Below are 25,276 nucleotides of genomic sequence, written 5' to 3'. Positions count from 1 at the left end.
ATCTGCCGAACAACAAAAACGGAAGGAAGAAAGTGAAAAGAAAGACATAGACTCTAGAAAACTGAATATCATCGTTCACGGGTTTCTCGAATATTCAGGCCCAGATAAAGAAAAAGAAGAAAATGGGAAAAAATATGACATATTTCGGTTCCGAGAACTACTGGAGGACATCAATGTTCCAGAAATAAATGTTACTCACCACAGATTAGGAAACAGAAAAACAAAAAACGGTCGTCCTCTTAAAGTCACCCTACAAAGTCAGCATGACAAAGATCTTATCATGAAGAATTTACACATGCTGAAAGAAACTTGTTTCTTTCAGGTAAGTATCACGGACGATTTCACAATCAACGAACGGAAAAAGATAAAGGAGATGCACGAACAAGCAAAGAAACTTAACAAAGACTATAACAATAAAGACTTCAACTGGCGCGTTAGAGGAAGCCCAAGAACAAAACTACGAATCGTTAAAAAATTACAAAACCAAACAAAAATATCTTCAAATTATAAACCAAAATACTCTACAGAAGAAATCGTCAGCGATTGGGCATCAACTGATGGTGATGAATGATTCATTTTGTAAAATAGGCAGTCGAACTCTATTAGCTTTAAAGCTAGTACATTTTTGTACACTTTTTCTCGACTTTAAAGAATATACACATTAACACATTAACACATTAACATCCCCAGAGCCTAAGATTCTAAGTCTTAAGTCTCATGTTAAAACTCAGAGTTAAAACTCTACTTTCTAACCCTAAGTTAAAGCACTTAACAACTACTTGCGGTGTCGGAAATTTTAAGGGAAATTCCTTTTGTGCCCTATATTCTGCCAATGATTGTAGTCAAAAGAATCTTCAATACCGCATACAAGTTGTCTGCAATGCCTTTTACATGACTCGGTAAGCTGTGGCAGTACACATGACATTATTTTTTCCGCACAAGGGAACATCACTTTACACATTAGGCTGTGACTTTTGACAAACGAGGGGCCTGTCCGGGAGTTGAACCCGGGACCTCTCGCACCCTAAGCGAGAATCATACCACTAGACCAACAGGCCGATGAGAAATAGGTCAGTTTGATTTTTCGCAAACTTTTTTTTTTTTCGAAAAATTTTGATGAAAAAGATCGTCAATCAAGCTGAGAAAGGACAAGACGCCTTGCTCTATCATCTGGCAGTACATCAGTTCTTCACCACACTTCCTAACTTGCAAGCAAAGCAACCTCCGAGCATTGTGAAGGAGATGCAAAGTTGCTATCTCCCGTGCGGGGAATCGAACCCCGGCCGCGGCGGTGAGAGCGCCGAATCCTAGCCACTAGACCACACGGGACACAACTGCCTTCACAGAGATCAAACTCATCATGTTTTGGAATCAAAAGATCATTCTTTTTGACTTTATAAAGTTTTGGCTTGATGTACAGTCATGTTCAAAGTATGTTGACATTTCTGGCTATTTTAGCATTTAGCAGAATTAAAAGTTGGTGCGACAATGTCATTTTATTAAGGCTATGGTTACTTTTATATCTATTCGAATATTTCTATTTGGAAGAGGTTCACTGGCTTCCAGTACTATATTCTCAGCATAGTTGGATCATTCCCAAGCTTTTGGATCCCCAGATCCTAAGATTCTAAGTCTTAAGTCTCATGTTAAAACTCAGAGTTAAAACTCTACTTTCTAACCCTAAGTTAAAGCACTTAACAACTACTTGCGGTGTCGGAAATTTTAAGGGAAATTCCTTTTGTGCCCTATATTCTGCCAATGATTGTAGTCAAAAGAATCTTCAATACCGCATACAAGTTGTCTGCAATGCCTTTTACATGACTCGGTAAGCTGTGGCAGTACACATGACATTATTTTTTCCTCACAAGGGAACATCACTTTACACATTAGGCTGTGACTTTTGACAAACGAGGGGCCTGTCCGGGAGTTGAACCCGGGACCTCTCGCACCCTAAGCGAGAATCATACCACTAGACCAACAGGCCGATGAGAAATAGGTCAGTTTGATTTTTCGCAAACTTTTTTTTTTTTCGAAAAATTTTGATGAAAAAGATCGTCAATCAAGCTGAGAAAGGACAAGACGCCTTGCTCTATCATCTCGCAGTACATCAGTTCATCACCACACTTCCTAACTTGCAAGCAAAGCAACCTCTGAGCATTGTGAAGGAGATGCAAAGTTGCTATCTCCCGTGCGGGGAATCGAACCCCGGCCGCGGCGGTGAGAGCGCCGAATCCTAGCCACTAGACCACACGGGACACAACTGCCCTCACAGAGATCAAACTCATCATGTTTTGGAATCAAAAGATCATTCTTTTTGACTTTATAAAGTTTTGGCTTGATGTACAGTCATGTTCAAAGTATGTTGACATTTCTGGCTATTTTAGCATTTAGCAGAATTAAAAGTTGGTGCGACAATGTCATTTCATTAAGGCTATGGTTACTTTTATATCTATTCGAATATTTCTATTTGGAAGAGGTTCACTGGCTTCCAGTACTATATTCTCAGCATAGTTGGATCATTCCCAAGCTTTTGGATCCCCAGATCCTAAGATTCTAAGTCTTAAGTCTCATGTTAAAACTCAGAGTTAAAACTCTACTTTCTAACCCTAAGTTAAAGCACTTAACAACTACTTGCGGTGTCGGAAATTTTAAGGGAAATTCCTTTTGTGCCCTATATTCTGCCAATGATTGTAGTCAAAAGAATCTTCAATACCGCATACAAGTTGTCTGCAATGCCTTTTACATGACTCGGTAAGCTGTGGCAGTACACATGACATTATTTTTTCCGCACAAGGGAACATCACTTTACACATTAGGCTGTGACTTTTGACAAACGAGGGGCCTGTCCGGGAGTTGAACCCGGGACCTCTCGCACCCTAAGCGAGAATCATACCACTAGACCAACAGGCCGATGAGAAATAGGTCAGTTTGATTTTTCGCAAACTTTTTTTTTTTCGAAAAAATTTTGTGAAAAAGATCGTCAATCAAGCTGAGAAAGGACAAGACGCCTTGCTCTATCATCTGGCAGTACATCAGTTCTTCACCACTGGCGTGATGCGTGAATGGGCTATTTTTGCGATTTTTTGCATGAGGACCAAATTTAGCGATTCGTGATGGATTTCCTTGTTTAGTTAAAACTTACTTTCTAACGTAAGTTGGCGGCAATCACAAATATCTTCGTTTCGCGTGGCCCGACCGACTCTCGAAAATTGAGTAGAATTGAGTTTAGACCCAACGAGGACGCGGAATGAAGATATTTGTGATTGCCGCCTTCTCTACAGAAATTTTAAGTCAACTTTTTGTCTTGCGCCGAAAACTTAAAAATTGAAATGGCCCTCAATGAAAAGTTCGTTTTATAGATAGGAATTAAAACTCTGTCCCACAATGCTTTGCGAGTGGAAAATTTTCAAATTGGAGGCGGAAGGTGAAAATGGATGTTTGTTATTGTTTTAAATCTCAAGTTTTTTTGGTTTTTATTAAATATTTCCCGTTTTCCAAAAGGGAAATATTTGTTAAAACGGGCTTTCTCCATCATAATTTCCCGTGTCAAAACGCCTTCCGTACGCCCTGACTGACGCCCGTTTTTAATTTCACAGAGAAAAATGCATCCAGTGAAGTATAAGTAATATATCATGATTCAAGTCGACTGATAAACTATATATAATATATGTTACAAGTTCCTTACGGATTCTCAAGCCCGGTTTAATAAAACTATACATGTTAGTGCAGACCCGACTGCAGTTGTTATGTAGCAGGTTGAAACATGATTTTTGCAGAAGATGCAGTTGTTTTCAGTTAAATCTTAAATAAATCAAACTGTGTGGGTTTCTTTACTTCCAAACAACCTACCAATAGTTTTGGCCACTCCATAATAAGGAGATGGCTGTTCTTGGATTGACTTTCTGGTTACCCCAATAAAAACGATGTGCATGAAAGTGAAGAGACATGATTTGTTGGTTTTTGTTTGTTTTTGACTCGTATATCTCATGGCAAATGGGATAGCAAATGACTTTTCATGTATTGCTTGGCTCTACATATGATACCTCTAACTTTGAACACCTCCAGAAATTGAAAAAAGCATTTTATGAATAAGTTTCGATTGTAATTTTCATGGAAATTTTTAATCGACAGATTTGACTTGGCGTCATTTTGTTTGGTTGATAAATCTTTAGCTTCACCTGACCGTGGGTGATTTTCAATAAACTTTTGTTGTTATACACAGTCACTCTACACATGAGACTCCAGCCATATTGGTCAGACCGTCAGATCGAATGTTGGAAAAAAAAAACATTTACGAGAAATTGTTGATAGAAATTATATTGACTTATTTTTACAATTTTGGTGTGGTGTGGGTTTTGTGGTTGATAATGTTTACCACCGTGGGATCCTGTTAGGGTATATTGATTGTTGTTTGTTGGAAGACATGTTTAACAGTCTCGCATCTCCACCGTAGGCGGGAGGTAAAAATGCTCACTTAAGTACTGTGGAACGGTTAGAGAAATGTAAACATTGCCCTTTTTTCCTTCCTTTAAAGAGAATGTTTAGATGTTGAACATGTATTATGACAATTTTTGTATCTCTCCTGAAAATTTCACAAAAATTCACCAGAGAAAAAAGCAGTTATGATGAAAAAGGAGTTCTTTACCTACATTTCTCTGCTGGGTTTTTTCTTTATGAGAACTGGCTGTTACCTACCATTTTTTACGGGGAGAGTGAAGTTTCTCGTGGTTGCCACAAATCAAACAATAGAAATTGTTCATACGCGTGCGCAGCCCCAAAACTGTTAACGGTGTATTGATTACCAAAAAAAAGAGAACCTTTTTTTGATTAATACTTTATTTTTTTCATGAACCGTTGTGGATGGTGACATCTTTCTCTAGTCTTGTAAACCATGCAGTGTCTGTTTTCAAATCTGAATTCTCTATACTACTGAACTAAATAGACTAATTATGCTGGCTGTATCATTGTTTTATGCTGGGTACATAATTATTCAATATGGCTGCCTCTTTAAAAAAGGTCTATGTTTAAAGCTTTTAAATGCTTTAAAACTTGAGCAACATTTTTTTCTTTGTTGCTATTAAAAGGTAGATTTTTACTTTGTCGTAATGTAAATTTATTGTAAAGTTTTAGTTTTTGAGTTTAGTTCATCTGCAGTAGTATTTTTTTCAGTAATCCTTAAATCTTGTGAATAAAGTAACATTTAACCAGACTTATTGCCCTCATTATATATTCAAATTTGTATTTTTTTTTAGGACTGATAAGTACATATTTTTAAACACCAAAACAAAGCAAACAACATGCCAGTTCTTTCTGGACAAATATATATGTATACTTTATTATGTGCTGACTGATATACTTTATTATGTGTGCTTTTTTATATATGTCAATAATGACCTTCATTTTTAAGGAAATATTTAGTCGCAATTTTGCGATTCTTGTTATACTTTATAAACCTCATAAAAGTATTCAGTAATGGTTTGTTTTCATTTTCTATAGCTTCAGTTTTCTTCTACTGATAATATAAAGATGTTTGTTTATGATTTTTCTCTCTTTTGAAGTGATATTTGTGTATAATGTTATTATACTTTGTTTTCTCTCGTGTGTCCAGTTTAAAGCAAAAAAAGATTCTTTTTTGAGCATATTCATCCATTAATGCACCTTGTTTGTGAAATACAATAATGTTTTGCATGCTTCTTTTCCAAAAAAGTTCTGAATTTGCTTTGAGAGAACTTGACATATCTCCCTACCCAAAAGTTGTCGGCCATGACACCCTTCCCTGTCGACATTGCACTCAGACCTGTCCCTCTTAAATAAAATTCTACGCGGTCCGCGAACAGGCGCGCGACCATATTCTTCAGATTGTATATATTCGCCCACGTCTTTAGAGCTTCAGCGTACTGGTCCAGAAAATACACAATCTGTTATCAGGTTACCCTGGGTTGGCTAGGAAACATGGGTTTTCAACTTATTCTCTAGGGAGACAAAGCTCTATAATTTTAGAGCTTTGTAGGTTGAGGTAAATTTTGTTTTTTCAAAAAATTTGAGCTTGGATATCCAGGCTACTTTGATTCCAAAACATCATGAGTTTGATCTCTGTGAGCGCAGATGTGTCCTGTGTGGTCTATAGTGGCTAGGGTTCGGCGCTCTCACCGCCGCGGCAGGGGTTCGATTCCCCGCACGGGAGATAGCAACTTTGCATCTCCTTCACAATGCTCAGAGGTTGCTTTGCTTGCAAGTTAGGAAGTGATGCGATGAACTGATGTACTGCAAGATGATGGAGCAAGGCAGGCGTCTTACCCTTTCTCAGCTTGATTGACGATCTTTTTCATCAAAATTTTTCGAAAAAAAAAAAGTTAGCAAAAAATCATACTAATAGATTTCTCATCGCCCTGTTGGTCTAGTGGTATGATTCTCGCTTAGGGTGCGAGAGGCTGGGTTCAACTCCCGGACAGGCTCCTCGTTTGTCAAAAGTCACAGCCTAATGTGTAAAGTGATGTTCCCTTGTGCGGAAAAAATAATGTCATGTGTACTGCCACAGCTTACCGAGTCATGTAAAAGGCATTGCAGACAACTTGTATGCGGTATTGAAGAATCTTTTGACTACAATCATTGGCAGAATATAGGGCACAAAAGGAATTTCCCTTAAAATTTCCGACACCGAAAGTAGTTGTTAAGTGGTTTCATTTAGGGTTAGAAAGTAGAGTTTTAACATGAGACTTAAGAAAATATCAGAAATCAAATTTCCCTCCCACTAAAGGTCGGAAAAATAGGAAACTTTACACTTTTTATCCCCTGAAAAATCGAAATTTGGTCAAAATTGGTCAAATTTCTCCCGCTGAGGGTCGTAAAATTCCGTAAATTTTCCTGTTCCCTCCATTTTAGTCCCGGTAAGGGTCCAAAGTTCGAAAGTCGTGTGGCACCACCTGTCAGCTCGCAACCCTAGTACCCCCCTGGGGTTCCCATCAAATCACTCTTTTTCTTCCTCTAACTGCCAAATGAAATACACATAGCGTTTTTTGGCCAAAATTATTCTTATTCATCCAGATTAAATTCTCGCCAAATTTGAATCTTTCAGCCATCCCCCAAATTAAGGGGGACCCCAATTAAATCCCGTCTGGAAAATCTTTTACAGTTATCCGCCAAATTAAAATTTTTTCCCTTAGGGTAATTAATAAAAAATCGAATTTAATCAGGTAGTTACCGCCATAGGTTGCGCCACAAAAAAAGTCATGATTGAAACAAACAGTCTGATGCACTTTGGCAATATGCATCGATATAAATTTAATTGATGAAGTTGATTTCAACTTCTTGCGGAAATTTTCACCATCCAAATTTAATAAATTTAATGAGTCCATCTTTTGTTAACCAACTAATTTTCATTGACACTGTCAGCGTTTATTTTATGTTTGTTAAATATGAAAAGATATATCTATAAATCGTTTTAAAAGTATTTACAAGTAAATAAAATAAAAATAAAAAATACAGAAAATTATCTATACCTTATCGGGGAAAAAATCTCAGAGTTTTATTTAGTCGGGGAAAAATTTCGTGACCTAGAGGTATTTTCGTCACTTTTCCCCCACCAAAATTTCAAATTCATCACTTTTCCCCTACCAAATTTACAATTTAGTCACTTCAACCCGACTAAATTGTCCAAATAAATTGGTTTTCTTCACTAGCTTCGAAAATAGATTTTCTAATTCGACGCTTAAAGCACCAATTTCGGTTAATAAAGGCGTAAAAAAATTAGATTTGAATTTTGGTTGGGAGAAAAAAATTGAGTAAAAGTTTTGGTCCAGGATAAAAAATCGGGTAAAAATTTTGGTTTGGTGATAAAATATCGGGGAAAAAATGATTTCTCTCCCCCTCAAAATTTTCGTCCCTTTCCCCCGACATTTTTTCCCCGATAAGGTATAAGATAAACAAAGTTCAAACCATCTTTCACAAGCACAAAGTTCGGTGCGCCAAAGTGGCACGGGGAAATCCCTAAATGAAAATGTTTATAATTAAAAAACAAGCTATACCCTGATGGACCTAAGGCAGGGTATTTTTCGAGTCCAGAAGTTGCGAGTTGCTACTTTCGGCCACTTTCGAGTTGGGAAGTTGGTGAGATATAATGAAGTCTACGGCAACCGAAAGTTTTAAAATTTAATTAATGTAGCTCAAAAGTACAAATGTTAAATTAGCCAGTAGCAAACATATTATTAGCTTTTAAGACCCTGAAAATGGTAAGGTGCTGGCTAGCAAAGCCAAAATAATTAGTACTGCTATGTCATCGTCATTGACTGACAACATGACACATCTTTATAAAAATATTGACAAAATCTTTAAATACAACGCTTGTCAAATAAATTCCCCGAAAAATAATGATCATACTGCAGGTGATACTTATTGTAAAGAAGGATATAAGTTGACAGTCATTTTAGCCTAAAAAATTCGTAGAGATAGCTTATAGAGCTACAAAAATAATGACACTTTCTTTGACGGTATTGTAAAATACAATGGTTCTGAGGTCAATTTAATCAAGAATTATATTTATACTCAATGTGATGCAGGAAATACAAATGGATATGAATTGACGATGGAAATGACTTTTCATGTTCTCAGCGCATGTGTTTAAGAGAAATGAGCATATGACAGGTGTTATATGTATTACACGTATTCTTATGTGTTATATATTACTCTCATATTACATTTACTTTTAAAATCGTACTTTTGATGTATGTTTATTCTTTTTCGGTAGCCGGTAATTTTTCAACTTCCTAACTGAAACTAGCAACTTCCCAACTCGAAAAGTAGCAACTAGCAACTTCTCGACTAAAATTGTTCCCTAACTCGATGGTTAACCTGTAAACATTGATCAACATAAGATTGAACTTAGCATCGAATATATGAAGTGACATACCAACTGTGAACAAGAACATATACACGATTTTTTTATAAGAATGGTGTAAATCCATTTCATCATGGATATTCTTAACTTTTTTGGGATCATGCTAAAATATTCTTACAGCATTCTTATTACTTGGGGGTAAATTGGCAATTTATAATTTAAAATGCTCTAAAAATGACATTCTTAGCTTGAACAGCAAAACTCCATGATGGTGATATTCTTAGCATATACTTTAGGCGTACAAACTTTTGCGAGCAGAAACTTTCGCGAGGATGAAAAATCGCAAAATTCACGACATTTACTTTCGCGAATTTAACGGAAAAATATTTTTCGCGAGCATAAACTTTCGCGAATCAAGACGTAAAATTGAGAATTTTCACATGAAAAAATGGCTTAGAGACACAAATAAGTACTTCTTGCGTTGGCTTGAAACATTTGTCCTTTGACTTACTAGTCTAAAAAGTGCCATAAAAGTTACATTTTATTCAAAGTTTGAAGTTTCATAGATTTTCTATTTTGTCAAGAATTTTTGGCGAGCATAAACTTTCGCGAATGGCCCTTCCTAGAATTTTTAAAGACATTTACTTTCGCGAAAAGGGCCAAAATTCGCGAAAATCTGCTCGCGAAAGTTTCTACGCCTAAAGTACTTAATTTGTTGGCCATTTTCATCATGGACACTCTTATAAAGTGTATCCTTATAAAAAAACGTGTATGTTTAAAAACGTATTGCGAATCGATCTTACAAGATTTTGGTAAACATGAGAAAAACAGCTTATTTAAGGAACCTTTTTTTTTAGCTTGAATATTACTTTAATAATAATCTGCTTTAGCTGTCTTTTTACCTATGACGATACCTTACTCTTATGGAAAAAATCAGAAGAAATTTAATGATCTTTCACAAATTACAAATACCCATTCTTGGCAGATATCCCTCCCCCGAAATATCTTTTCAGGCTATGTAGTATTCCAGGGTCTACGGTTAAATATCTTTGTGTAAAGAATAGGTAGATCCAACAAATCATCGATTTAAGAGGGACTGAAACACGCTTCAGAACACTGCAAAAGCTAATGTGCAACATTGTAATCCTGTTTATCTGCACCATTGTTTTTTAGGAAAACTTTATTGAAAGGAAGTTTAAATTCCCATAAATATTTTAGTACTTCAGTTTGGGGTTACACTTTGCATGTGCGTGGCCTTTTGAGTTTTAATATGGTAATGGTTATGTAGGCATTTAGCTTGAATAAAATGAGCTTAGTTTTAGTTCATCGATCAAAAAACGTACTGAGAAGTGTGTTATTGGTGTCTTGGGCATTTGATATCTCCTTATTGCTTCTCTGATATGTGATGGCGTCAGTCGTGAGCTGTTCAAATCTGCATTTATGACTGCGTTGTGCTATTTAAAAAGAGAAAGAGACAAAATGACAACTTCTTTCATAAACGCTTTTCAGATTTCATTACAATAAAGAGTTTCTTTCGTGATGCACTAAAAGTACTGAATTTTGATACAGCCGTATCAATAAAACCATACATCTCGAGAAAATTTCAATTATACCTTTAGTCTTTTCTTTTTTGCTTTTTGTGGTTTCACCAGTCCTGATAGCGAAGAAGCTAAATACGCTGTCCCTAGCGAGGAAGCCAATCCACCAGAAACTGGAGAAGTTAAACTAGTCGTTGACGAGCCATTCGTACTAGATGGTTGGGCGTTGGGCGTAGTAGGCGGAGAATGAGTAGGGGTCGGAAGGGCACCTTTTGGTATTTGAGGTTGTTTTGAAGAACTGTTTTTAGCGAGTTCCGAGAGTCTGTTTATTGATACTGGCATGTTCACTTGACTTGGGTTCGTTCTTTCTTGATCTTCCTTCACTAAGAGGGCCAGGTCGACGATCTACATATAACAAAACAATAAGCTAAGATTGTAGGTAAAATTTGCTATACTGTGTTATGTAGCTTTTAGATTTCATGGTAAAGAACGTCTAAAGGTTGAACGAAACAATCATCCAAAATCAAACACACTTAGTAATTATTGCACCAGAACACATTGTGTTAAAGATTTTCTGGTTTTCAAAACAATTACTCCAACTGTATTAAGTATATGTTTTTCCAAAAGTTCATAATGGCTTTTGGATAGAATGCAAGTTCAAATTATTTTCTAAAATTCTCTGAAAAAAGGAACGCACGATTATTCTACCGGGTGCGCCACAAAAAAGTTTCTCTCTTTAAAACTAATTTTCTAGAAATCTAAAGATTTTAAAAGAACCATTCCTACTTTACTGGAAAGAAGAAAGATAAACTTAAATTTTGATGGGTCATTTATTAAATTCGATTAATTAGATCAAAAGTTATGCTCAATTGAATAAAAAAGTTACTTTCTGAAAGTGCTCGAAAACGTTGAAAATCGACCTACCAAATTTTTGTATTAAGATTGGCAATCGCAATAACCTTTACATGATTAAAAGCATTTTTCAGTGATTAAACACATAAAATTTCGAAACTAAAAGGCCAAGGGGGTTTAGAATCTTCATCAAAATCACTTTAATTTACTTTTACCGAAATTTTCCTCCGATTTTCGGTTTTAGATTGGATACAGTCTATGTAAGGCTGGATCTACCTCGAAACCAACATTTGGTGTATATTTATGAATTCTACCAGATTTTTTAGAATTTTTCAACGAATTTTCTGCCTTTTATTGAAATTCAACTTTTCTTTACATAACAAAAGGTCATTTAGACAGCTAATTATCACTTTTAATGACTGAAACGAAGATAATGATGTAGATGTAACTATGCTTCTGTTTAATTTGATAGGTCGATTTTAAACGTTTTTTAACAATTTCAGAAAGTAACTTTTTTATTCGATTGAGCATAACTTTTGATCTAATGGATCGAATTTAATAAATGACCCATCAAAATTTAAGTTTATCTTTCTTCTTTCCAGTAAAGTAGGAATGGTTCTTTTAAAATCTTTAGATTTCTAGAAAATTAGTTTTAAAGAGAGAAACTTTTTTGTGGCGCACCCGGTATGTAGTTCAAAAGAAAGTATGAAGTATTTAAAAAAAGCCCACCTCGTTAACCGTTTCATACGCCAGGTTGCTCAGTATTTCAATGACAGCTGTGCTGGCTTTAATGTCAATATTAGTGCCAATGCCCAGCCAATCTTTAAACTTTGTGATCTTTTTTGCTGAAATAGGACAAGGTTGTTTTAAAAGGAGAACTTACTAAGAAAACTGTATGGGGCGGGATACAAAGTCAAGACAAATATCACAACCAAAAAAATTACAGTGAATGAAGCCGTGGAACGATTCAAATCATGTGGCAAAACAAACTTAAGAAACTGTAGAAAATTAATAAGAGTAAATACTGTTGACTCTTATTAATTTTCTACAGTTTCATAAGTTTGTTTTGCTACATGATTTGAATCGTTCCACGGCTTCATTTCATTGTAACTGTGTTCCATTTGTGCTTAATATATAATGGAGAGACTTAAAGGTACTTTAATGGGATAAACTTATCGGGGATTCAATTTCGCGGATTTCGCGGATTTGGGGGTCATCCGCAAAATTAAGTCCCAATGGAAATTTTAAAGGACCTCATCCGCGAAATATTTCTGGACAAAACTCAAAATATGTCAAATAAATATTATTTGAATGGTTACTTGCATCAAAGAAGCGCAAGTAATGTGTATTTCAACAACCAACATGATTGATTTGACAGCAAAAGTCACAAATATTGCCACCCAATAGTGTTTGAAATTTAATCCCCGCAAAAGTTTATCCCATTAAAGTAGTGATAAATCGATTCGAGGTAGGTGTTTGAAAAATAACTAAAAAATAACAGCTTACAAAAGCTCATTTGCCGTGCCTCGCTGTACTCCAAATATCCTTGAGAGTCAAGACAACAGGATATTCGTTCAGCTCTCTAAGAAAGATTACAAGAAAAGTTCAAAGTCTATTCGTCAGACAGGAACATTTCTGGTCATACACGAAAATGTTATAAAGGCGAGACCAATTCCAATTAGATTTGTTGTTCAACGGGCAATTTGTTAGCAAAATATGAGTCGGTCGGTCGGTCGGTAAAATAAAAATAAGATTTTACGTCATATATCTTTGTGTCTTTAGCTTCACAATTTGGATTTTTTCTTTATTTTCTTATGAGCATATACTTTATAAGAATCAAATCAATAACTCTTGATAGACTGTAATATCTTTCGGTATTAGTTCTTACAAAGTAAACAAGCGACGGTACACAATATTAGCATATTTATTTTTCTTATAAGCGTATACTTTATAAGAATCAAATTAATAGCTCTTGATAGACGGCGATATAACCTTCGGTTATTTGTTCTTAGGAATTAGACAACCATTGTTCTTAAATGGATCTTAGTTTTTTAACGATTTTGAGTCTCGTTGTTTTTATAAAATTGTTTCATCAAGCTCGATGTAAAGTAGATTTCAGATTAGCTTCCATCTTTACTTCTTGTTTTTCCATGCAGTTTAAACTTTAGGCGAAATTTTCGACTTCAAGTCGTCTTGTTATTTTTTCGTTTGCTACAAATGCTGGGTCGGTCGCACCCGTAGGACAAAAAATTAAATTTGTCTCGCCTACTCGGGTAAATTAATGCGTGTCCAAATTTTCGTTAATTTTTCGGACCCATCATCACCCCTCCTAGCATAATAAATTATACCTTTAAAGAAGCACATTACGATGTAGAACATGAAAATCGGTGTTACTTAAATTTAGGTTTTGCCAATTTTGCGAAAAACCGCAAAAACCAAAAAATGCTGACGTCAGCAAAACTTGTTTTTTAAATAACTCCAGTTTGGCTAATGGTATAAACATGAAATTTGGACCAAAGTTGCATATCAGTAATAAAAACATTTTTACATAATCATTTTTTTCAAATTTTGCTGACGTCAGCAGAAATCAGCAAAATACAAAAATTTGCAATAAAGTGCCGACATCAGCAACATTTCAAAAACATTTTTTTTCAAAATGATCTTTTTAATAATGTGCAACTTTGGTCCAAATTTCATGTTTATACCATTAGCCAAACTGGAGTTATTTAAAAAACAAGTTTTGCTGACGTCAGCATTTTTTGGTTTTTGCGGTTTTTCGCAAAATTGGCAAAACCTAAATTTAAGTAACACCGATTTTCATGTTCTACATCGTAATGCGCTTCTTTAAAGGTATAATTTATTATGCTAGGAGGGGTGATGATGGGTCCGAAGAATTAACGAAAATTTGGACACGCATTAATTTACCCGAGTAAATATTAACTGTGGAAAAGTTGAAGTTGAATGTCTCGTTCTATAATATAATTCAGTCCGTGAGAGTTTTTGTCCTCCAAGTAATCAAAATCAGAGATAATTGGTAGAAACATAGGAAGATTGTCGAATTCTTACCTTAGCTCGTATAACTTTTATTTCATCGATGACGTCATCTTCTTCAAATAGAGCCAGCAGTTCACCTGAAGCAGATGAGCAGGTATCAAGCCTTTTTTATAATTCATACGAGAACTGTCGGCTGAGATTTCGCTATTCTCTACAGGATCATTAGCAGAAAAAGGCGCAATTTTACAAATGACATTAATCAATAATTATTCTCAAATACGCCCGCAATCATCAAGTGACAAATAATCAATAGTGAGGTCTGTTAGCACAAAAATACTTCAGATGGTGATTAAAGCATGAAATTTGGCACAGATGATCCTTAGAGGGTTTAAAACTTAATTTTAAACAGTAACACCAAATTTTGCCACCTGACCACCTGCCAGATGACGTCATCAGGTGGCTTAGCAAAAATTTATTTTTTTGGAAATATTTAAAATCTGATGGTATCAGCGGAAAGAGCATGAAATGCTGATGAACATCGAGGTATAAAACATGCCTTCAAAATCTTCCTATCAAAAGTTATGAAGGTTTAAAGTTTTGTGATGACGTCATCATAAGCCTTTCCAGGCAAAACCTAAAATCCCGTATAACGGAACTAGTTGACCAAATTTAGTGTTTCATACATGAATCCATGTCAAAATTTGAAGTTCTATCTGATGCTTAAGTCTAAACAACATAGGATGGCTTAAAACATCCAAAAAAATTAGTTGGTTGTACACTGTGCTCCTGAAGGAAGAACGCTGCGTTGATTTGCCTTGTAAAGCTCAAAATCTAAGTTTTAGTATTCTGAAGGATTTAATAAAGCTTTTAATTCAATTTGAACATCAGAATCGGAAAAAGCAATGAATTTTGATATGAATTCATGTATAAAACATGAAATTTGGTCAATTTGTACCAAAATTACGAGGTTTTAAAGTTTTGCCTGGAAAGGCTTATGATGACGTCATCAAAAAACTTTCAACCTCCATAACTTTTGATAGGAAGATTTTCAAGGCATGTTTTATACCTCAATTTTTATCAGCATTTCATGCTCTTTCCGCTGGAACCATCAGATTTGAATATTTTCAAAAAAATAATTTTTGGCCCAACCACCTGATGACGTCATCTGGCAGGTGGCTAGGTGGCAAAATTTGGTGTTACTGTTTAAAATTAAGTTTTAAACCCTCTAAGGATCATCTGTGCCAAATTTCATGCTTTAATCACCATCTGAAGTATTCTTACGTTTTTATGTGCAACCTGACCTCACTACAAGTGGTGTCATAGTAATCAAAGTCGAAACACTCAAATTAATGATTGTAGCTTTTTGACATCTTAAAGAGAAGAGACAATATACACAGTTCATGGAGATTGGTCAGGTATTATCTTAACAATTTAAATGACCTATTATACAGCCATAGTTCTATTGTAACATAACCATGTCGACTAAAGTTAAGAGGGTACCGTGGACAAAAGATAAATATTTATGCGAAGCGAATCAGAAACTGAAAAGAAAACGCAAAATTCTTTACGCTCCAAATTCTACACGTTCAATATCAATAGCATTTGATGGATGGCTTCCCCATTACAGAGGATGCTCGGTACAGTATTGAACGGTCTAGGAGTCATCTCGTTAGAATTGTCTTACGCTGTACTTATACCACCTGCCAGCTTGCAAAACACTGAGACACATTTTTTTTAGCTCAAGTGCGTAATCCGGCGTGAACCACTAGGAAACAAGACCCTCTCTCACCTCATCCATGATGTATATTGTGGGATCGATACCTAGCACACGATACCTTGCATTTAGGATAGTGTGAACAATATGATATCTGTTACCTGAACTATCAATCGAGCTGATGAAATCGTAAGCAAGTTTCAGTCTTTTCCCAGAATCTGCTTTTGATGTGTCGCCGCCTATGAAAAAGAGAATAGTTTCATAGAAGTTGGCAGAGAAGCTTCATTTTTTTTGTAAAACAAACATTTCTGCCTCACCCAATTCAATTGTAATTGTCAATAAAATGAGCTTGAAAAAAAAAGAAACACGTGCATCTAAAACTACCTACGTACCGTATTTCCTAAAAAAAGCCTTTTTAAAATTTGAAAGTCTTTTCAATATTTGAAATACACACTTTTAGGTCCATTTAAAGTAATGTTAACAATTTCTTTGAAAATTGAAATATTTACTTTGACTACATCAATCAACAAAACCACTTGTACCAAAAGTGCTCGTTTCTATCGACAATTATTTGCTTTATCAATGGAAAGAAGGTTTTTTTTGAATTATCATAATTTAAACAAATTTGAGTAAGACAGATAAAGTTAAGGCTCCAACAAAAAATTGTCATGTGTACCTAGAATAGGTCTGTTGCAAGTGATAACAGATGGTTTGGTCTAATTTCTTAGTCCAAAGTGACGTAAAGTAAAAAAACAGCGTCAAAATTGACGTCAAATAAAAGAAAACTTCAAAATATTTTCAGGTTCACACCATATCATGTTCCTTTTTGAAAATTATTATTGACAAGGGAAAGCAGTTTATTTTGTTGATTTTTATTTTTTATTATTGCGAAAATAAAGTCATAATTGGATATACGAAAAAAATACAGTTACTCAAGTCCGGTTATTGCAAAAAATTAGTGACATGGGTTTTCCTACAGAAAGTGGGAAATTGAGAAATAAATTTATTTTGCTCCCGTCTTTGGATACGATCGCCAACATATGTCTTCCTGCAGAAAGTGAGACATTTAAAAATGCATTTATCACATCTGGTGTGTCGAGACATTCATCCTTTAACGAAATTGGCGAAAATTGTCTCCCACAAGAAAGTAAAGAATTCAAAACTGCTTTTCAAGCTGGTCTGGACGAAGCAATATCTATCCCAGTTCCAAAAGACACAATGACCAAGACTTTAATCGATACTATCGAAATACCGTTACCAGAAGAGGAACACCATCAATCCTTTGATGCTATTGTTACAAAGATACCATTACCTCCAGAGGAAATCGAATTCAAAAATGATTGTAAAAATAGTCTGAAAGATGCAGTAAGTTTCCCATTACCGAAAGAAAAATCATTAGAAGACGCTATTAAAATTCCACTGCTTGATGAAAAGAACTTCGATGACATTGGAGACATGTTATTACTATCAGAAAACGACGAATCTCAAAATGCTTTTAACATCGGCCTTGAAGAAGCTGTAGCTATCCCATTAACGAAAGAGACGTGTTTAGAAGATGCTATCAAAATCCCACTGCCTGAAGAGCCAATAAACTTATCCTTCGAAGACGCTTTGAAAATACCGCTACCCGAGGACGCTGAACAGAAAATGAATTTTTCATTGGAAGAAGCAATGGAAATACCACTTCCAGAAGATGATTTTTAAAACGTATAATTTTGTGAAAAGATTTTTTAAGTACTTAGTTTTTTATAAGAACACACGGCTGAATTTGAAAAACCTAACTACTATTAACTCTGCCAAATCTACCAACTGTCAAGATAACCGTCGTTACTGTAGCGAGACAGGTATCAATTTTGAAAACGTTTTCAATAAACCTTCGGGGCTGTTAATATACAAAGCTACGTTATTCCTCGTTAATTATTACGGCCGAGCAAAATCTTGAAGTTTTGCTTTACTTTTTAAAACTGATTTTCTGATGGGAAATACAACTGCCTATATTCAGCTATATAATTAGTGAAGAACTAGCGGTAAGGAACAGAAACATGTAGAGCTATACTATTCGACTATGGATGACACGGGGTCTGAAAAACTACAAAATTGAAACAAGAGTTTCAGGGGTCTCTTACATGTACAAAGCAAAAAAGAATACACCTATCAACCTATGGTAATGAATTTACAAGGGAATGACGTCAAAATTCTTTGTTTTATGAGAATGACAATGCAATGTCTTCACGCATATTGACGCAATTCTTTCAGGTTAACTCGAACACAGTCCCCTCACGCTTCAAAGATTGATAGTTGTATATTGGTGTGTGAAGTGATTTGACTTACTGATTGATTCTAACACATCTTCATCTTCAGGTGAAGTGGGCTTCACTGTCTTACTTTTCAAATCTTTCAAACGTAGATAACGAATCATCCGACGTAGTTTTGTCTGAAATAGAAAACAGTATCAATGAGAAAGGCATTCGAACAAAAAGGATCAAAATATTCATAGCAATTAAAGTTAAGTTCTACCATTTGTTCTCTGGAATTGATACTTTTATGCTATTTAGAATCGGGAAAGACCAAGAAAGTTTTTCACAATGTATTGTGGATAGCCAATCATAAGACATTTCCCCCAACTTTCTCGGCTTGACACAATTATGAATTATTTGCATTTTGTGTGACTTTAAAATCGAAGGAACATTCACCTTATTATTTCTCATAAGGAAGAGGATGTCATCAATGCTGGTGAACTTTCCACCTCTCATAGCTGTCACTTCCATTGCTTGCACTAACTGAAAGCAGAAAAGGAATCAAGCATGTTCAAGAGTTTTCCAGACTGTTTATATTCAAGCTTTGTTTGAATCGAATTATTGGCTAAGCTATTTGGATTACCCGCCTATAAAATAGCAAGGATCGAACTTTTAATGAACTTGGTTCCTCCAAAAATTAAAAGAAAATTCCTACATCACCAAAGTTAAGTCTAAAAAAGAACCAATTTATCCTGACACTCGTAAAATGAAGTTTTAGCAAAGAAGTTGAAAAATATATCAGCCACCGAAATAAGTTACCGCCAAAATTAGTTTAACATGCAGATAATGACATTACATACCACACTACTCATCTGATGGTGTACAATTTCTTCAACCAAGGTCACCGACTCCGGTGCTGGCTTCTTACAATCACCAAATGCATACCTAGAGAATATTTCAATATATGTATCCCTTGTTGTGATAGCCTGTCCCACCCATGTCACGGGCGATTTGTGCTTTTGTGAAAAATCTTGCCGTGTATCTTTTTATTGGAAGAAGAGTTTGGTACAGGCTATTGTTGAGCAGGCGCGACCTTTTTTGAGCTCTCCCCCCCCCTTGGGATTTTGATTAAGAATACTCTGTAGCATCCCCCCATAAATTGAAACTAATCTAACCTTAGGTTTAAACCATTCAAGAAATGATTTATCCGAGTTCTGAATTTATTTAGATTTGTAAACAGTTTCCTCATAGAATTCCATCATATATCTACAGTTTTTTCGGAGCATGAAATTTGTGTATGACACACACAGAAAAAATCAGGAATAGAAATTTCTTTACTTACATCATTCCAGTGATTTCAGCGTGGAAAGAGAGAAGTTTGTTGTTCTGGTTTTTATTACCCGAAAGCGATTGACCGATACCAAGTTCTGATGCATGGCCCTAGAAACACAATAAAAAGCAAAATGATAAAAAAATTAAATAATATTGGCCGTCTAAAACCCGTTTTAAAGGAACATCACATCTTGAGGACGAATACTAAGTGATATGCAAAGATATAGGGTGTACTCTTAATCATATTTCAACATTTTGGCCATCTTAAAAAGTACATATCAAGTTATATTTGAAAGAAGGAAAGTGGAAACTTTTATGAACATATGAATTACAAAACAGCTCGCTCATACCTTTGTCACTTTGCCACCGTCATTGATCTTTTTGCCACCGCCTTTACGTTTCTCACTTTTACCGCTGGAGCCTTTTCCGCCACCCTCTTTCTTCGGTAACGGTTTTGTCATCTTTTAGTAAAGTTTTTATTTCTTATTGTTTTTCTTATTCTTACATGCTATAAGAAAAATATATTGAAAAGATAAAACTTGAAAAGGTCAATAAAGCTTAAAAGAAATGCATTCATAAGAGCTCCGATCATTAAGGTAAAAAAGTTATTGCCATGTAAAGATGTGACATTTATCTGACCTTAAAAAACAGTCAATCATCACAACTTCACATGTTTAAACGGTAGGGCTAGGTTCAGTTTTAGACCCCAGTGTGCGAAAATTCGGGTCATTCGGACCCTTTTCCCTCTCCGAAACATAAAAACTATTAAGAACAAGTTGTAATAAAAATATTTGCGATAAAAATATATAAAATCTATCTAAATATTAAAAAAAACTGAAAAGAAGGTCATATTATTATTTTCTGTTTTCTGAAAGCAGTGCTTGTTGCTCCACTTCTCTTAGCCTTAGCTGTTCTTCTTTTTCAGCAAGTCTCTTAAACTTTCCGAGAAGTACACCCGACTTTAATCGATCAATTCGTTTTTCCTCTTTGATTTGTTTTCGATCAAATTTAATTTTCTCGCGTATTTTTGCTTTCCATTCATATACGGGTTGGTTTTGATGCTGAAAGAGTCTGGTGAATTGTGGTGATTTCTGACGACTTGATGAATACATGTTTCTGTTAACGTGTCCCCTGTAAGCAACTCCTCTCCCTTCTAAAGATTAAAGTAAAGGGTCGAATCATGCACAGGATGAAAAGTAAAATGAAACAGTTAAAAAAGAAGAAAAGATGTAGTACCAAAGGGGCACAAACCTTTTACGAAATTTGGTGGGGCTTAGGAACTCCTGTGTACTTCCTTCCATTTTGATCTTACGAGACAACAGCTTATTTATTGGATTAAAAAATTAGCTTAACAATATTGACGAAAATTTTTACCAATAAGATGCGTTTCTGAGACTAAAATGTAGAAGACTGTTAAGGAAATAATAAATATTAATCTAGACTTAAAGCCCTGTCATTACCTTTCTTTCTGACTGTGAACGGTAAAAGCGGTGTGCGCCTCATACTCTGCCCTTCACCATTGGGTGTGTGTACCGAGAAAGTGACTCTCCCTTCGGTAGCTGCTGAAATGGAGAGCCACCCAACACCATGAAGTGCTACGTCACAACAGTTCGTGTTACGCGATTGGCCAACAGTTGTGTATTTGATGGGTTTCAGAGGAGGGAATTCATCAAAACGCTCCTGACCACCTTCTGGTAACTATAGAAATGAAGAATTGCTTATTAAAACCCACACTTCTGAAATTTTACTGCTTATGGGCTGCACATGATTTGTTTTCCATTTAAAAGATCAAACATATACTATGCTAATAAAAGATGTTTAGACCTGGCAGTTATTTTTTATGAGACAACTTAAATTTAGAAACAGAGAAAGACAACTGAATAACATTTTATCTTTTAAGAGCTCGGTCCCTTACACAAATAAACAAGAATATATAAAGTTAGAAAAAAATCAACTTGAAGGGCGTGATTTCCCTCGCCTGGCGAGGGATAGAACTCCTTTTTGAAATTAAGAATAATATCTCACCCCTAAAACTCCATTGACGAACAATTTTTCATATTTCTCATCAGCTGTTTCAGTAATGGTCACATGCCCGGGAACGTTTGGTGATACCATCAATGTGACGTAGATTGGCAATGCAGACTAGAAATTATAAACAGAGAAGAAGATATTTATACTTTTAAGTTTAACATTCGAGTGAATACTCTACTATTTTCTAACTTAAAAGCACTAAAAGTTTGAAACTCAGATGATCCCGAAAAATTTTCGAATACAAAATGCGAAACATTTGGAAGGGAGACTTTCGAACCTTTGAGACATCAAGGTAAAAGTCTTTTTCCAGACTGGATATAAATAAAAGACCACTCACATTTACAGGGTCAGACGCATCTTCTTCAGAGCCTATCATCCTTTTTGGCCAGTGAATCTAAAAAGTGAAAAATGTTTTGTATATCGATGAGGTAAAAATCCCTTCAGGAGAGTCTACAAGATCTTAACCTCTACAGAGCATAACAGGTCTCTAATAACATGCAGACGACTAGTTATGTGTAATGAGTAAAGCTTCTACAAAAAGTATCTAAATGTGGTGGTAACTTAACTGGTATAAACAAAGTTACATTGCAAAAGTAATTTATTTCAAACAAAGGAAAAAAGACAAACTTTACATTATGATAATCAAATCGAGCAAAACCACCAATAAACAAGCAACCACCAGGTTTTATGAGGAAGCTTCTTGGTACAATCCATTTTTGTGGTGACAAATAATTAATTTCTGACGAGTTGAAATGCCGAACAATCTAAAAGAAAAAAATAATGGAATGATGTGCGTGGACAAGAAATTGATACATCCAAAAGGAGCTTGGGATCACTTCAAAATATTACTCGTAGCCGTATTTACAATGAGCTCTTCTGTTTAATAATAAGATGAGAAATAATTTAAATAGAATATAACAATCAAAAGGAAGAAAGTCGAGAAATAAAATAAAAGACCTGTAAAAGACTAAAAAGATTAAAGTTAAACTGTTTGGAAAGAAATATCAATTTGAATTACTTGAGTTTCATTAAGTATTCCAGGAGTATCATAAAGGTAATTCTGTTTCTTCTCTTTCTGTTTTCTTTTCAAATATTCTTCATCCACAATTTCCAGTTTGAATGGTTCCACTGATTTCTTTGATTTGTCCTCAAGCATTCTGGGTACAGGTGCTTTCGCATCCAAGTTTTGTAGGGAAGCATATTCTTTTTGTGTGATGAAATTCTCCAGATCTTCGTCAACTTTCCATTCTCTCTCAAACTTTAAGAAAGATAGTATTAGTGGGTTAAGACTTTTTTAGCTTTATACATCAGCTATACCTATCAGCTGTTTGGAATCAATTTAACATTCTTCAACCAGAGGTTATTATAACAAATATTGGTAACATAAAACAGAAGTATATTGACAAAATAATGTCAAAATCTGTTGAAATCTCATAGGCAAATGGCAAAGCGGTAAAAACATCCTTCCTTGCTAATATCATTTTAATACAATCATATTGAAAATAAATCTTCTTACCTCCCATGGATCATTCTTCAGGCGATCTTTCAAACGCACCAGCCTTCTCATACTGATGTCATGTCGAATTAAACTGTTGGTACTTCCTGGTAGATGATGTACAATCCCTTGTGGAGGTAGAATCTCATCCTTATGAACATTCAACAGATTCATCAGTAAATTATACAGTGATGTTTTGCCCGTATTAGTGCAACCAACTAGATACACGTCCATATCCATATCTCTATGTTTGGATATCTTTTCTACCAAAGACAACATACCATATCCTGATTTAGAGCTTACCAGACAGATGTCTCTGAAATTACAATCTTTGTCTAGACTGTACTCAAAACAAGTTTGTTTCAATATATCTTTCATGTGTTCCAACTGTTTTGATGCTTTAGGATTATCTTGAGGCAACCTATCGCATTTGTTACCAACAAGAATGATACGTTTCTTATTACCAATCACTTGCTGAAGGTTTTTAAACATTGTTCCCTCAAGGTCAAACATGTCAACAACATACAAGATTAAAGCTTTTTGTTGCCTGAGATGTTTCAACTGGTTAATTACTTCTCCGTTTGATATCCTCTTGGCCAAAGGCTTGTTATAAGACTGCAATTGAAAACATGACATACATGATAATCTACTTAGTACATCATCCTTCATTGATTCATCAAGCTTTTTACTTGGCACATAACCTGCTGAGCTCTCATACTCAGTTTGTAATATCACTCCACAAGATGCACATTTAGGCGGTAATTTTTCAAATTCGTTTGGTTTTACAGCAAATACTACTGACTGGTATACTTCAAGAGTGTTCCCATCATTTATGTGATTTAAACAATTGCTTTCGATTCTGTTCAAATAATGTCCAATAACAATGTCTTGATCTTGCTGTAGATTATATCCATTACAAAAATTTGCGGCAAACGTTTTTCTACATGTTTGTGACAAGGCGATTCCTTCTTTTTGGCATAATGGTATCCTCCTGTTTAAAAGTGTTGTAAATCTGCCTAGTTGCCTATACATTTTTTAACTGAAAAGGATAAGCTATATATTGTATTTTCTCTAAGACTGTAGGGCTTTTGGAACATTTCAAAGGGATCTTTTTAATCGAGAAACAGTAAATTTGTCCTATTAAAATTGCTAATTCTTACTGGAAGAATTATAAAGGAATTATACAAATAGGAGAAAAGATCTGCACTGAAATCAGAATAAAGAAACACCTGCAAAGGAAAGTGGATCGATAGTCATTTGGGAGGATGTGACAAACAAACTTTTGACTATTTTTGTATATCAAATTACTACAGCCATTTGGACCAGGAATTATTTGCTCCGTAATACAGAAATAAAACCATAATACTTTATATACGTCACACAGGAATATTAGCATGCCAATTAAAAAAAAAACTTTTATAGGTAATATCCAATTCCCCCTGGTTTTACAATTTAGCTCAGGCATATTTCCAGGGGTTTCTGCTACTGGATAACAGTAGCAGAAACTGAATCTTTAATTGAGTTTTGGAACTCAATTTTTATGAAAAATAAAATTAGCTATGGAAAAAAGGTGAATGAGTGAAAAATGTCTGTCAAATATTTGATATTATAGCACTAATTCCGCAAAAAGGCATAATTTTCTTGGGGCTTTGCCCCATAGACCACACCAGGACTGTCCTGGACCAGTTGGTTGGGCTGTTTACAAGGCCCCAGACCTCCTGTCTACTTTTTTCGAGCCTAAGGTACATTCTGAAACTCAATCTTTTGATTAAAAACGGTAGCAGCTCCAAATCCTGGAAATTTGCCTGAAGCTATAGTTATTAGTTATGCAAATGATGATTGCTTTAGTAATTAGTTAATTATGCAATAGAATGGTGCATTTGCCTACAGGAGTATTATTCAGAGGGGAAAGGAACACAGGAGAGAAAACTCACGTAACACTGTTAACAGCATGGTAAGGTACACTCTGGGCATCCTTAATCTTTTTAGATATAGTGAGAGCTACAATGTTCTTTGTGTGCACAGACTTGTTAAAAGCAAACTAACTTTTTTAAATGATCAATTAGGTTTATAAGATCACAAAAATGAGTGGTGAGAAAAATTTTGACCATTTTGCTGGTCCCCATGTGACGTCATCACTTTTGCTGGGGCTTGAAAATGAAAGTGACAATTAGAAGCTCATATATGGCTCAAATGAAAGATATTTATCCGGGGATTCCAAAAAATATCACAACATATACCTGAAAATCA

The 25,276-nt window shown here is 35.1% G+C and overlaps 2 protein-coding genes and 5 non-coding genes across 7 annotated transcripts; all 7 read right to left on the bottom strand.

Annotated features, from left to right (window-relative positions):
- Positions 1-986: 986 nt before the first annotated feature.
- Trnap-agg (transfer RNA proline (anticodon AGG)) lies at positions 987-1,058 on the bottom strand. Its single transcript has one exon. It is a non-coding gene; the product is annotated as a tRNA-Pro (tRNA).
- A 199-nt stretch (positions 1,059-1,257) lies between these two features.
- Positions 1,258-1,329, bottom strand: Trnae-cuc (transfer RNA glutamic acid (anticodon CUC)). The gene has a single exon. It is a non-coding gene; the product is annotated as a tRNA-Glu (tRNA).
- A 583-nt stretch (positions 1,330-1,912) lies between these two features.
- Trnap-agg (transfer RNA proline (anticodon AGG)) lies at positions 1,913-1,984 on the bottom strand. The gene has a single exon. It is a non-coding gene; the product is annotated as a tRNA-Pro (tRNA).
- Positions 1,985-2,183: 199 nt separating this feature from the next.
- Trnae-cuc (transfer RNA glutamic acid (anticodon CUC)) lies at positions 2,184-2,255 on the bottom strand. The gene has a single exon. It is a non-coding gene; the product is annotated as a tRNA-Glu (tRNA).
- Positions 2,256-2,838: 583 nt separating this feature from the next.
- Trnap-agg (transfer RNA proline (anticodon AGG)) lies at positions 2,839-2,910 on the bottom strand. The gene has a single exon. It is a non-coding gene; the product is annotated as a tRNA-Pro (tRNA).
- Positions 2,911-7,855: 4,945 nt separating this feature from the next.
- On the bottom strand, positions 7,856-20,002 carry LOC136817558 (transcription initiation protein SPT3 homolog). Its single transcript, XM_067073887.1, has 12 exons — positions 19,851-20,002; positions 19,511-19,608; positions 19,029-19,113; positions 18,625-18,711; positions 18,263-18,365; positions 16,093-16,170; positions 14,290-14,354; positions 12,730-12,805; positions 11,953-12,068; positions 10,447-10,776; positions 10,177-10,287; positions 7,856-7,986 (listed from the first exon to the last, which is right to left on the bottom strand). Exons 1-12 carry the CDS (start codon positions 19,959-19,961, stop codon positions 7,942-7,944), a joined length of 1,305 nt encoding a protein of 434 aa, XP_066929988.1. The 5' UTR covers positions 19,962-20,002; the 3' UTR covers positions 7,856-7,941.
- A 270-nt stretch (positions 20,003-20,272) lies between these two features.
- LOC136817557 (uncharacterized protein YqeH-like) lies at positions 20,273-24,096 on the bottom strand. The gene is made up of 7 exons (XM_067073886.1): positions 23,048-24,096; positions 22,550-22,789; positions 22,164-22,295; positions 21,869-21,925; positions 21,526-21,642; positions 20,961-21,198; positions 20,273-20,653 (listed from the first exon to the last, which is right to left on the bottom strand). The coding sequence occupies exons 1-7, from the start codon at positions 24,056-24,058 to the stop codon at positions 20,355-20,357; spliced, it is 2,094 nt and encodes a 697-aa protein (XP_066929987.1). The 5' UTR covers positions 24,059-24,096; the 3' UTR covers positions 20,273-20,354.
- Positions 24,097-25,276: the final 1,180 nt, after the last annotated feature.

Source organism: Clytia hemisphaerica, unplaced genomic scaffold (assembly GCF_902728285.1).
Source record: "Clytia hemisphaerica strain Z4C2 unplaced genomic scaffold, Clytia hemisphaerica genome assembly, whole genome shotgun sequence".
In the NCBI taxonomy this organism is placed as follows: domain Eukaryota; kingdom Metazoa; phylum Cnidaria; class Hydrozoa; order Leptothecata; family Clytiidae; genus Clytia; species Clytia hemisphaerica.
This window is presented reverse-complemented; position numbering and strand designations above follow the sequence as displayed.

Coding starts and splice junctions, on each gene's coding strand:
- LOC136817558 (XM_067073887.1), bottom strand. CDS start 19,961: ATGACAAAACCGTTACCGAAGAAAGAGGGTGGCGGAAAAGGCTCCAGC. Junction 16,171..18,262: donor AGATGTGTTAGAATCAATCA/GTAAGTCAAATC, acceptor TCTTTTTCATAG/GCGGCGACACATCAAAAGCA. Junction 12,069..12,729: donor GGCACGGCAAATGAGCTTTT/GTAAGCTGTTAT, acceptor GTCCTATTTCAG/CAAAAAAGATCACAAAGTTT.
- LOC136817557 (XM_067073886.1), bottom strand. CDS start 24,058: ATGTATAGGCAACTAGGCAGATTTACAACACTTTTAAACAGGAGGATA. Junction 22,296..22,549: donor GAATACTTAATGAAACTCAA/GTAATTCAAATT, acceptor TTTTTCTTTTAG/ATTGTTCGGCATTTCAACTC. Junction 20,654..20,960: donor GTTCACAGTCAGAAAGAAAG/GTAATGACAGGG, acceptor TTTAATCTTTAG/AAGGGAGAGGAGTTGCTTAC.